Here is a 13943-nt window from a genome sequence, read left to right as displayed (position 1 = left end):
CACTAGGTTTCCTTAGGTTCCTTTTCAAATTAGTTGAATTTTCCTCACACCTGCTAGAGCTGTCTGCTCTGCAGCCCTGGATGCAAGGGCTCCAGAGGATGCAGAAATATAAATGTGCAGGAGAGGCAATTCTGTGGCCTGGTGGTGGGATGATGGCTGGCAGAGAGAAGTCCTGAGCTGTGATTCCCTGTCCTTGTTTTTAGCCAGTGATGGGCAAATGCAGACTGCATCCTGAATTTGGGAAGCAGGGACCGGACCTCAGGTCTGCCCTGCCAGAGCCCTGCTGAGTGCTTCGGTAGCCCACGGGAGCTCACAGCCGTGGTTCTGGATGCAAGGGACTTTTGCTCTGTGCTTTGTTTTGACTGTAGTGCTGTTGCTGCGTGCTTAGCATTATTCAAACAGGCATAAAAAGGCAGGGATTCAGGCAGAGTTTAGGGACTTCATTTCAGCCCTGAACCACCACAGAGCTCAGCCAGGATCCAGGTGCTCATTGCTCACAGGAGGGTCCTTTACTGCATTTCTGTGTGCCTAGGATTTCGGACATATGGGAAGTCCAAAAATACGGATGCTTCCAGGGTGGGGAGTGCTGGAATAAGGGGTTTCTGACCTGTCCCCTCAGACTTTAGCCCTAAGAGATGCATGCCTGGTCTTTGCCCTAGGCATTTAAACCCACGGCCAAATCTCAGGGGAGATCAGGGGTTTGCTACCGATTCAATGAAGTCTAGATATGACTATAGTGCCATCATTAAACGTCTGCCATATCTTCCTCCCCATAACAATTTGCTCAGCTAAGTCACACATAGCCCAATACAAGCACTGATTTCCTGCACTTGCGCTGTAAGAAGGTTACTATAGTTTAAGAAGTTCACTGCATTTAAACTGTATTTAATCCACTGTAAGAGTTTCCTTCTTACCACATGGTTACATGCTTTTTGTAACGGTCTTTTAAAAGATCAGCATAAAAGTGCTTCAACAATGAAATTGCTTTATAATGAAAACTGCAACAGACCTTTCAGTCTGTAGGACTTACCAGAAGCAGAATGTGTTTCAGCAATAAATTATTCTGTATTATACCAAGGCAACAAATAACAAAAATGGCCCAATTATGACTTGCAAAATTTTTTATAACAAGCAATTTAAAATAAACCAAATGTAGGGCTGTTAGCTCAATATTTGGTTCTGAAATCTCAGGCCAGCTTCAGAAGAAATGCATAAACAACTTCTGTTAGCTGGATCTAACTTATAAAGCAGCTAGGAAGAGCCAATTTTGAAGAAAAGAGATAAAATCGTTTCATCTGAAGATTATTTAAGATCACTTGTGACAATCACAGAGGAGCATTCCATAGCTGTGAGGTATCAGGCTTGCTTCCTCATTAAAATACTCCAGATTTACTGGTCTTAATTATTTACTTAAAGTCTTTGTAGTTCAAAAGTGTTTGAATACTTTTCCTGGAAAGGCAATCTCCAAATTTCGCTACACTTAAGAAGTTCGGTCAGAGTGATGTGTCTCTGTCTCCTTTTTAAATATTTGCACTCATGATCTTATTTATCAAGTGTACCATCTTGCCAGCACTTTAAGGAGTAAGTTTTGATTAAATCAGTATTAATTGCAATATCCAAAACAGCAAAACATATCTAAAGTAACTTTTTTTCCAAAATGTGTAAGGTGTTTTTGCAGAAGTTGTGTGAGAGCCTGCAAAATTCAGACTCAGACGTGATCAGCTCAACTTAGAAAATTAAATATAGGCTTCCAGCTTGTTTTGGTGTTTCCTTAGATACCTCCACATGAGTAATTGCCTTGTTTGAAAGCAAAAGTATGTTTGTGTTAAGATCGCTGTCTGTGCTGCAGACTGTTGGGGTTATGTCAGTAAATGAGTGCAGGCTCGTCTCCTGTGCTGCTGTACTTCCAGTCCTGGAGCCGCCTATGATTAAGGTGATCTGTGTATCTCTGTGTTACAGGTTTTCATCAATGGCATTACTCTAAAGCTTAAATATAAATATTATCTGTATTTTTTAGTGCGTCGATGTATGCTTTTATATGTATATAGCTATATGTGCATGTAAATATAAATATTGTTGTTACTATTCTCCTTTAAGTCGTTCAGGTTGGATTTCCTTGCCTTGGAAAACAAGATGGGGTCGCTGCATTTGAAGTGAATGTGATCATAATGAATTCAGAAGGCAATATTATTCTCCAGACCCCTCAGAACGCCATCTTCTTTAAAACCTGTCAGCAAGGTAACGCTGAAGAGGACATGCCGAAATACTGTTAGACCTGGTCACCTAAGTTTCTTATGTTTCATTCAGGAGAATGGCTAGAGAAGATGGAAATAAAGTGCTCACACAATGTGTAGCAACGGTGGTGAATGCCAGGCTGTTCTGGCTCTGTCTGGATTTGCTGTTCATTTACCACATGTTTACTAACCCTTTCCTTACTGTCAGCTATGTCTCCCTCAGCAGACTGGTTTGGAGGTACCTCTCCTCCTGTTCACAGCTCATCACGTCAAGGAAGCTGATAGAAATGTATCATGTGAGAAGCACCTGTTAGCAAATGATTTGAGGTGCTTGGAGGAGAGCTAGTCCTGTGATAACAAGCTAAGGCTAACATTTCCAGAAGTGGAATAATTGGAGAACTGAACTTCTGGGATCTGTAGTGGGGACACTGACTTCAATAAATACTGTTTAGTGCCTTAGTTCAACAGTTCCTTAAATCTCACCTTGCACATACAAACCGAATGCAAAAATCCTAAATCAGAACATTTTTGCAAAACTTGGCTTTACCTTCTCTGGAGCTCAGATGGCAACCTCTTGGTTTTGGATACAGGTAAGGTGGTGGAAGCTGGTCCTCAATACTTGCAGTCATCAAGCAGTAAACACACATAGGTTGCGCTGGTAGAAGAAGGGCACCATGAAGTTACTGCAGTGTTTACTTGGAAAGGAGGGAACCTGTTTAATCAACCAATCTATGAACCATAAACACTATGTAATAAGACTTTCTGGATTAATTTGATACACTACAAACAACTATAATTATCACTTTAAACTGAGGCTGTAGAAATTGAAAAATAGTATCTAAGATAAGGCAGTTATCCCATGTCGTGTGCAATTGTATCACATTAACCCATGACAGGGCTGATGTACAAAGAGTGAGATTTTTACTCTTCTCCTATTAAACCTTTGTTCCCAGTCCCACACTTTCTTCTCTGCACTCTTTTCTCTGAGCTAATTGGCTGTAGCGTGGCTTCAAAGAGCGAGCAGCAGGAGCAAGAGTTGTTCATGCTTTGAAACCTCACTACACCTAAATAGCAAAGCTGCTTGTCTCCTTTGAAACCTTGCTGCTGCCAATTAGCCCAGGGAAAGTGGAGGAGGGGGAGAAGAAGTGGGCAGAGAAACAGGAAGGAAAATGGGGGCTTAATGGAAGTAAAAATCAATCAGATCTCGTGTACGAAGTTGGGTGTCTGATATAAATACAACGCAAAACATTTGCTATCTTTTTATTTTCAGTTCAGTTCAAAGATACTGAACTTAATAAACTTTGGAAGGTGTTTGGGTAATCTAATAGGGAAAGCAGAGTTACAGGTCTGTATTGTGGAAAAATGTGGCTTAAACAGAGAGGGCTCCCAACTCAGTTTAGTAGTAGCATTCATCCAAGTTATCGTTTCTGTGCTATTAGTTGTTGTTGTTGTTGTTACTATTTTGATATGAGATGTAATATTTAACAGTTTAGCAGTATTGCATCACATGGCCTCTCAGGAAAGCTGGGGGTGATTATTGTCCCAGTCCTTTGTTCCCAGCGCCAGCTGAGAGATGCAAGGATGACTTCCCAAACTCTAGAGGTGGGCAGAGGAGGAGTTTTCTCACTTCGTCTATTCCAGCACGTACTGGAGTGACTCCCACTCCTGCCCTCTACCCTGTGAGGTGGACACTGCAGTGTTTTGGGACAGATGCTGAGAAGGATGAGAATGTCCTTACTGGTTGGCATTAGAGTAAGGGTGAGTTTCCTTCCTCTGAAAGATGTCGTTCGTGGCGAGGAGCTCCGATTCCTCCTGTCGGGGCCCCGGTCACTGTTTCCAGTCATTCTTGGCCATCCAGAAGGGCCCCCGGCCAGAGGAAGTGAGGGGAGCAAAGGAGCGATTTTGTGGGAGAGGAGAGGTTTTGTTGTGGCTAAGAGATGGCCACACAAAAAATTATGTTTTCCTATTTTTCTGTTTGAAATGGTATGTATTTAAGCATGCATTTTCTGTAATGAATAGCAGCTCTGCATTCGGGTACAAAGAGAGAAGCATTTCCAGAAAGAGTCCTAGAGTACAGCGTTGGAACACAATAGGACAAAAAAGCCTTTACCACTATTACTACTGCTGCAAACAGCTTTACTTTTAAAGCAACACTTTTTGCTTCATGTATCTATGGCCTTGGATGGAAGAGCATTTTAAAATCACACCTTTCCTCCTCTCTCTTTCCTGTTTGTTTGGCAGTTGTACACAGCATCCAGCCACCTCACTGCTACATCAGATTTTCTTTCCTTTCACTTAGTCTCAGAGTTACCCTTCACATCCCACTAGAGTGGGATCCCACCAAATACTGCTCGTAGTTACAGCAGCCATCGTTTCCTGTGGCTCTAATCAGCTATTAGATAAATTTTCAAAAACAGAAGTTTATTTGTGTATGAGTCTAACTAACAGATATGTCACCTGACTCAAATATTAGAAGAAGGGAGAATCATTCAAATTTGTTTAAGTCCAGGGTTATGTTTTCCTCTGTTTTAATAGGAGTTGCAGTGTAAAGAATCTCTGTGGGCTGCACAAATATTTCAGGCAACCTGACCCTCCTGAATTTATAGACATCCTGCTACTCCTTACCACTTTAAACAAGTGCATTTTAAAGGCTATAACTGCTTGAATTTGAACTCAGGTATTATTCAGTTGGGAATCAGTGTGAATCAATGGTGCATCTTTACAGCCTATGGATGGTAGGTGCCAGCACTTTCTGATTAAATCAGGTGACAAGGCAATGGAGAAGAAGTAAGGATGCTGTTGGCAGGTGTTGTCAGTCACGGTGTTTACAGCACTGTTACACTAAAAAAAAAAAAGACGTGATGCCAACATTACAGACAATTGCTGTCTAATAGATGACCTTCAAGTTTGGGTTGAGATGGTTGCAATAAGATTGCTCTCTGAGTTTCGGTCTACCTCAGAGTTTTTTGAACCTTCTCACTCGGGAGTGTCACGCAGCATCAAGATGAGCAGGTCATGCCTACACTGCTAAAGCTGTCTTGTGGCCCTGGTACCACCGATCACAAGTGATGTTCACTTTTTCTAATGGGAGTAGGCAGCCTCTCCTGCCTACCTTCTTTTCTGTGAGAGATCTGGGAAGGTATTTTTGAGCAATTGTTTTTCTGCCCAGCAGTCATGTTTTCGTGGGGTTCCATAGGATTCAATTTGTTTTGCCTCTTGTTTGATGGACTCTGGTGTTTTGAGGATGGTGATGGTACCCAGAGGTATTTCTTGTCCTTGCATAATGCAGCCAGTGTTGCCAAATGCTTTAACCAGTGTTTGATCGATAGTCGAGGTGTGAGTGAGTTGGATAATGATATAGGAGCACGGTGCAGGAATGCTTTCATCTTCCTTTCTGGCCTTCTTTCCTCTAGCCTTGAAGCTGACTCTTTCATTTGAATACAGATTTCATCACTTTGTCACCTCAGTAGTAACAGATATAGCAATTAATGCAGTGCAAGTTGCAGTGCAGTCTACTTAAGGCTGCAGAAATTGAAACTGGTCCTGCATACTGAGGGCAGGTCTAACCAGCGATGCAAGTCCTGCACTGCCTGCTTGTTTCCACGTGGAGGAGAAAGTGCTGGATTGAGCAGAGCATCCACATTACTCGTGCACTTACAGAACAGCAGAGCAATGGGAATGCACAGTCCGTCAACAAGCACATCGTGCATTTGTCTGAACATGTGATGAAACCTCTATTTGTAGACTAACAAAAAAGAAACTAATTTCTCTTGAGGAGGTCTTAGCTGAACTTCCATTTCTGCCAGTATTCACCTGTCTGTCAGCAAATATTTTTACTATTGTGTCAAAGGAATATATTGATCCTACCGAAAGTTGGCTGACAGCTGAAGTATGTAATACCCAATTAAGATTGTCGTTATATTTTATGAAGCGGAGTGTCCAGGAGGATGCAGAAATGGAGGGGTTTGCAACGAAAGACATGTCTGTGAATGTCCAGATGGATTTTACGGGCCTCACTGTGAGAAAGGTAATTTAAAAAAAATCTTCTCAACTTTCTTCTTTGCCATAATCTCAACAAAACTGTAGCTACTGCACTGTAGCCTCTCCTAAAAGAATGGCCTATTCTGAAGATTTCATATATTTTGAGTTCACACATGTAAGAGAATTACTATCATCATCCGTGGTCTAATGGAAACAATTGCTTACAAGAAAGATGTTTTCTCTCTAAGAGATTGCTTTTAACAAAAACTGACACAATAGTTAAGTGATCCTTAATCACAGGGAATCCATCTGGTAAAAAGATGAAATAAAATTCTTGTACTAATGAGGACTAGCTGGGAAACAAAGCACAGGACTTTTGTTGTTCAGCATTTGTTTATTTGGAGATAATATCTAATTTGGAGATAAGATCTCATTTGGAGTCAGGCTGACAACAAAGATGGGAAGATGAAGGAAAGAGTCTTCTTTTCCTTTCCGTTAGTGACTAATAGCCCTAAATGACATTTCCAGGAGTGAGGGACCAAGAAATTGAGTGACTTGGCGAGGAAACTAGCTCTTCTTCCTATCTCTTCCTTCACCTCCCCCAGTGGCAGACCCTCCCCGAGGTGACTTGAGATGGAGAAAACCATCTCTGTGGGCATCCTATTCCAATGGCATCCTTCACTGAGCTCCCAGACGCTCTGGCTACATCTAAAATATTAAGTACAAAGGATGAGTTCTCAGGCCTGGAGGCCAGCTGGGACGGTGCAGTTTGCATTCGTATGTTTAATAAACTCTCTTACCCTCCAAAAAACCACCCTCCAAACTCCCTACTGGGAGGAGCCCGTGGCCGCTGCTCACCCTGGGGCCTTGCCTGCGAGGGTTTGCCGGATGGCCAGGGACAAAGCTGTGCTGGGAATGGCACCAACAAGTTCACAGGATGGATGATCCTATGCCCCTCCTTGGCCCCATGCCTGGGTGCTGTTTATCTCACTAGTATGGACCCAGCCTCGCTCCATGTACCAATGGTGGGCAACCACAAAATGAAGCATTGCCACCTGATGTGCCTCCCTGAAGAGCCTTGTGGGGTGGCCACAACTGCAGAGAAGGCTTGGGAGAGCACAGGGTCTCTGGAGAAGGTTCACGGGGAGCATGCAGGACAGTTTGGCCACCAAACCAGGCCACGCGACAGGCTCCCCTAGCCTAAATTAGGTATCCATGCTTATGCTCAGGTATGCAGAGGGAAAAGGGAGGGTTCATTGTAAGCCTGCCTGGGAACCCCACTGAATTGCTGACACCTCTGAGCGCAGCCCCCAAAGAGACAGTCCTGTCTGCAGAGCTGAGGCACCAGCTGCAGTACCAGGGTCCAGTTATAGAGAGTCGGGGGGGGACTTCAAATATCCAGAGGGTGTAGGTGGGCACTCTGCTCTCCCCAGTTTGGAATGAAACTGTACAAGAAGCAATTTCTGCTTACATATGGAACCAGATTTGAACATAATTTAATCTTCACTTTTTTAGTAATGCTGTATACTAATTGCAAGATACAAACCAGAGATGTAATTGATTTAACCCACTTACAAAGATGCTTTACAAAGGTGACTTGTTACATTCAGCAGAAGGAAAAGTAGCTTAAGGAGTTGCTATCACACCAGTGATGTTTTTTCTGTTCTTCCTGCTCCTCAGCGCTGTGTGCTCCTCGCTGCATGAACGGTGGGCTCTGCATTACACCCGGCCTCTGCATCTGCCCCCCGGGGTTCTACGGCATCAACTGCGACAAAGGTAACTGCTGGCTAAAACCCCCTGGGCTCCGTATGCGGCAGCCTCTCTTTATTCCCCTGTGTTAGTTTCCCTCTAGGAGTGGATTTTGGAAAGTCAGGCAAGTGATGAAGTAAGTAAGTTTTAAAAGTTTTGTGATTCTTCAAATAGATGCTCTAGCACAACCTGGGAGCTGTTGGAAGTGCTTTTGCAGCTGAATGTGCAGGCATCCCTATACGCCAGCTCTGTAAAGGGTAATTTAGATAATCGCTTTAGCTGATCTACTGAAAGCTGTGGGACCTACCACAGAAGTCACTTATATTTCTGGCCTAGGGAAGAAAATGATCTCTATTTGAACTTTAGTTTCCTGGAGTAAAATTAGTTTTACTAATTATTTAGCACATTAATTTGCTGCATCTGGACACGTGAAAAAATAAGCAGGCTATTCGCTTTTTGCCTGCTGCTGCATTGTGTCTCAGGAAGGATAAAAAGGAACAATCAGTTGTTCAGAAAAGTAATTTGGAACAGTCCAAGCTACCACATAGAAAAAAGCAAGTAGTTTCCTGCAGAAATATAACTGACCTGCTCACAGCAGAGCAGATTACAGAACATCATGTTGCATTTATTGTTGCAGAACTATATGAAGTAAAGACTAAATGCAAAAGGTCCTAGTGGACTTTCCAGCAAAATAATGGGAACCTTCCTAGGCCTTTAGGTATGCTTGCACATACTGTTGTTGTCAATGTCCTTCTGACTTGTATCTAGTCCTTGATGAGACTTTTACCGCATTTAAAAAATGTTTCAAAAGTGCACTGTAATGAAATGCTCCCAATGTCTTGAAGGATTAATGTGAATCCCAGCTGTTTGATGAAAAGTCACATCTAACACAATGTAAGTAATTTGGCAGGTGAGAAACACAGCATTTGCATCTATGTCACCACACAGCAAAAATTTACAAAGGTTTCTTTCCAGTCAAGGCATTAATTAAGAACTGTAGTGAAGTATCGTCTTGTAGAAGTAACTTTCAGTCCTAGGTTGTGCTCCTTTATCAGACACTGGCAGTTTCAATAGCAATAGTGACTTGATCCTTCAATAAGCTTTACATGTGAGGATCGATAAAGACGTAACACAGTCTGCCCTCGGGGTTCTCATTGCTGTATTGTTCACTTGTCTCTTTCTATATTGACTTGTGTGTGTGCCCGTGTAAAGCATTATGTAGGAAAAAAACGCATTTCAGTCTTCCTTTTTAAACCAGGTGAAAAGATGTTAATGCAACCTTTTTAAACCTACTCAATCTTTATTTATGATGAGCAGCAGAAGACATCAAGGCCAAGTCAGACTGAGTTCATATTAGTGACTTAGTTCATTCCTGTTTTATTTGTTTCAGCAAACTGTACAACAACCTGTTTCAATGGAGGAACGTGTTTCTACCTGGGAAAATGCATTTGTCCTTCGGGCTATGAAGGAGACCAATGTGAAATTAGTGAGTAGCATCTCTGTGTGCTTGCTTTCACTTACATCAACTTATTCTAGTGTCGGTGTCTGAATGATGAAGTGCTACCTGCTTCTGCTGGGCTCGCAGCAAGGGTCTCACATGGCAGATTGGGGCCCTTGGAGAGTCAGATGCCGCATGCCTTCAAATGAGTTTCCTACTGATAAGTTTGACTCATTGCTAGACCATCTCATCCCCTACCTTGTTTTGTTTTTACTAGTAACTGGGCTTGGTAACAACCCTCAAGCCATAAGTATGCAAGTAATACTCTGCGGCAGACAGATGTGCTGCTGTGCCAAGGCCGTGTGGAGCAGCTATTTTCAAAAGTTACAGCAATTCGTACTTGTGCACAGCAGATTAGGTTTGAGCCCGCACGTCTGAAAGGGCTACTATAAGCTGGGAACGGAAGGGTTTGGGGTAAAGGGAGGACTGAACCGTAAGAGCTGAGAGCTTTCACTTAACGTATGAAGTTGCATTCACATGGCAACTTGAAAATCCGTGTCACAAACATCAAAAGACTTGCTATTTTCAGAAGTTTAGCATCAAAGCAATTCAAAATATTTCAGCTCATGGTTGATCTAAGTGTGCTGTGTAAAGCTGGGGGTGGAGATACGGCCAAACTGGAACAGACCTGGGAGGTCAGCTGTCAAGTATTTGATCTCACTAAAAGAAGAGTTTTCTCATAGCTCGGTTAAGTTGGATTAATTCTATAGTTCCCTACACTTGAACAGAGTATGAGCATTTTGGTTTTGAGAACGTACACCTGGGTCATTCTTTCTGGACTTAAAGCTTCTAACAGGATGCTGTGCGAGGAACTTCCCCTGCTGTAAATAACCTCACTGACGTTCCCCAGTGCCTTCACAGGAGCACGGAGAGCAGCATTTGGCCTGGGAGAGCCCGTAAGAGTTGATTTCTTAATATGCATCAGTAGAGACAGGCTCTTCTCACAGTTATGAAATTTGTATCATCAAATAATTTGGAACCACATGGAAATAAACTCTAATGCCAATACAGGACAATAAATGAACTACTGTGCAAAGAAAGAACACAGATACCGTAAGACCTACATTTTGCACAGTATTTACATGTAGATAAACAGTAGCCTTATGTAAATGTTTCACCATATCTCTATATATTACAAGGCATTTTGAACTCCTTTTTACCTAATCAAAACTGGAGCCAAACGGAAGCAGTAAAGCTTTATTGTTATTAAATTAATAAAGATTGCCCTTTGATATAAATTCAGATCAGATGTCAGCAAGAACAACAGTGTGGGTTTCCACTGAATTTACCTTTGCTTATATCAAGTTCCAATTTGACACTGACAGAACCTCATTTCTTTCTTCAGTCCCCAAGAAGTCAACTGCTGATACTTCTCAGATGATGAGTAAGGTTTGGTTCAAAGTTTGAGACGCATGTATTTTATGTCAGTGGTGGTTTTTGAGGAAAATTCTTAGAACAGATATTACAGCACGTATAATTAAGGGTGCTTCACTTAATTGGTCTGTCCCAGGGGCTCTTAAGCTCATTGTTGTCTACTGCTACTTGGGATAGGTACAACTGACTTCGGCTTCTTGCAAAGGCTTATCTGTGCAACTCAAATTAAATTAATTAAAATACAGGCAGTAAAGTAGTTTTTGTACAAAAGAAAGAAAAAAAAATCAGGATCAGAGTATGCTAAGAGCTAAACTGGGATCATGTTGATGAGAGCAAGGAAAGCTATGCACTTGCCTTGGCTTTTGTAAAGCTGGGACAATTGTTAGACCGTGATTGGTGGCTGCTACCACCTCTGGGCACTGCACCAGTGCCAGCACAACAGTGGAAGACTGCAAGAATTGCTAGACAAGGCTTAGAAACACCAGAGGAGAAACACAACTCAGTCTCTTTTCTTAGATCCAGGGCCAGCTACATTCAGTCATGGAGGTCTTGAAATAACAAGGGGAGAAAACCTTTCAACAGGCAGAAAGCCATCTTCTGAAAACTGCAAAGTTCTTTTTTGGTTTTTTTTTTAATATTGTTTAAAGATTTTGAGTGCTTGTCTAATTGTTGAATCACTCTCTAAGACTCCTGGGAAATGTACTGGACCCAGTCTACAATACTAACAAGCATTCACAGTCTTCCAGATTTTTTCTAGCTATAGTTATGCATTGTCTCTAATTAGTGTTTCAGTTTGAGTCCAGAGAGTTTTATTTTGTTTTGGATTCCTCCCCCATTTGTCACCAACTGTTTTGTTGCTTTTTCCATTTCTGAGTCAATAACAGAGAGAGTTATTACTTTTTCCTTCATTCTGTGAAAATATCTTAGTCCAAAGTTAATTGAGCTGTGCTGAGCCAAATATTTGCCTAATACAACTCTGTGGAAGTTGGTGTCACACCCCTTGCACCCATATTCTCCAGATTTACTTCAAGAACTAGGAGAATCCCTGGATTTCCTTAGCATTGCTCCTTAAGGTCATTAATGACTTTGGATCCAAATGCTTGCAAATTAGAATACCTACAGGTTCCCTTTCCAGAGGCTTCTGCGGGGAAATAGTGCTTTTGCAGAAACTCTCTCCTTAGCGTGGTTTGTTCCGTCAGCTGGTTATGAAGCTTTTTTCAGGGCTATTAAAATAATTATGCACATTAGGAACAAATGTTTCTTTTTTATTGATGATACACACATGCATCGCAGAAGTCTGATGGGGTTGAGAGCTGAGCAAGCGCTACCTGGGGTATTGAGCTCCCAAGAGGGCAAGGCTGTGATCATGGGATGAGTGCATTTGCTGAGGTTTTCAGCACAGCAAGCCAACAGTGGAAAGGATGAGTGCTGATGCTTAAATTACCATGTGCAGGTCTCAGTTAAGATCCTTTCTGAAAAAAATGGAAAGGAAAGGAAGCAGTTTGCTGCCCCAGATTCCAGTTTTTGTTTGCTCACAGATTCAGGTAAATATTAGTGCTAAATCTGGGAAGGGCTTTTTTTTTCTCTTTCCTGAAGAATCCAGAAAATGTTATGGGATTAGAAAAGATGAAAAAAGGTTTTGTATGACAGTGAGAAAAGCTGCACTGGCACATGTGGCCACCAAGGAGGCAAGAGGTATAGCTCCTGATGGCCCGAGAGTGCCCAGGGACGTGGCAGTGAGCCTCCCTTGGCCTTGGGGTGACCTAGCTCGTGGGTGCTGTGCTCACCCTTCCTAGAGACGAGTGAAGATTTATTTAGTTCAATAATGCAGAAAAATTCTAACAAGGGATTGACAGTCTGGTGATGGGAAACTTGATGTTAAGTTTGAGGAAGGCCCTTGGTGTAAGTCAGGCCCAGCAGGAACTTGAGTGTGGATCTCCTCCACCAATGTGGACCTCCTCCCTCCCAGGTGAGTCAGGGCCAAACAACACCATCAGACCCAGCCTCTTCCTCTGGCAAAGTGTGAATGTGAGGGAAAGTAATTTCCAGACCAAAAGCCTTGAAAAATGTCTGCCAGTTCTAATTACCGTTACCAAAGATGCTTTGTTCTTTGCAAATGGGAAAGAAGGGCATGCTTTTTTAATGCGCCTTTAGTTTCTGAGCTGTGGAGTGGAACAGTCCTCATTGCACCATCAACAGCATCGTGGTGCTCCACAGCCACGAGCTGACAGGCCCAGCCAATCTATTTATTGTCTGCAAGTAGCGGCCATACCTGTCAGTTCCTGAGCATCCTAGTGCTTAAAATCTCTCTTGGATGCCACCAGATTTTCTTCTGCTTGTGCCCCCTGGGTATGGATCCCACTCTTCGCAAACACGAAGTCTGGACACTGCTGCCTCCCCCACAAAGAGTGAGGAGAGCAGGAGGCAATACTGACTGGTCGCATGGGGGACTCCACGGAGTCCAAGTGGCACAAGTCTGGGCAAAAGCTGTATGGACACACGGGCTTTGGCCATGCCAAATTATTGTCATATTTTCAAAGCAGAAGAATGCATATAAATTGGAAGCACAGACTTGCAGCAGAGGCTTCTTGACAGATCCACATTGCACACTCCTACACCAGCATCCGATGAGTTTTTTGGGTACAAGGCAGGCTTCTCAGACACTTGTCTCCAGTCGGTGCAGGGGACTAAGACCATTGCTTTTGTGCTTTTGATTTCTAGGTAAATGCCATCAGCCCTGTCGAAATGGAGGCAAATGTACTGGTAAGAATAAATGCAAGTGCTCCAAAGGCTACCAGGGAGACCTGTGTTCAAAGCGTAAGTACCAAAGCCACTCCATCAGTCCTTGTTGTAGGAGCATCAAGCTGGCTGTACAGTATCTTTTTACACAATGTCAGCATTAATTGTTTGTTCTCAAAGTACTTCAGGTTAATTTGCTTCCTGGACATATAGCGTACACCAGATTTAAGGGAATTATGAAACCAGAAACATTTTTTACAAAAGCCTCCCCACAGTTTCTTCTGTACTCTGAGTTTCTATAAGAGAGTGATGTGTCAGCTTAGTAATAGCAGTTAAGTAATAGGGAAATGCTTAATAAAACGTCCATA

At 42.6% G+C, this 13943-nt stretch overlaps 1 protein-coding gene across 1 annotated transcript in view; it reads left to right on the top strand.

The window, feature by feature from the left end:
- Nucleotides 1–13943, top strand: part of WIF1 (WNT inhibitory factor 1) — a 65062-nt gene that overhangs the window by 47614 nt on the left and 3505 nt on the right. The window contains exons 5-9 of the mRNA XM_009281109.2: nt 2098–2238; nt 6166–6261; nt 7896–7991; nt 9355–9450; nt 13558–13653. Coding sequence (XP_009279384.2) covers nt 2098–2238; nt 6166–6261; nt 7896–7991; nt 9355–9450; nt 13558–13653 — 525 coding nt within the window. The remainder of the gene's footprint in view (nt 1–2097; nt 2239–6165; nt 6262–7895; nt 7992–9354; nt 9451–13557; nt 13654–13943) is intronic.

The sequence above is a fragment of the Aptenodytes forsteri genome, unplaced genomic scaffold (assembly GCF_000699145.1).
Source record: "Aptenodytes forsteri isolate BGI_AS27 unplaced genomic scaffold, ASM69914v1 Scaffold4, whole genome shotgun sequence".
Lineage (NCBI taxonomy): Eukaryota > Metazoa > Chordata > Aves > Sphenisciformes > Spheniscidae > Aptenodytes > Aptenodytes forsteri.
The sequence above is the reverse complement of the archived record's forward strand: the minus strand, read 5'-3'. Positions and strand labels throughout refer to the sequence as shown.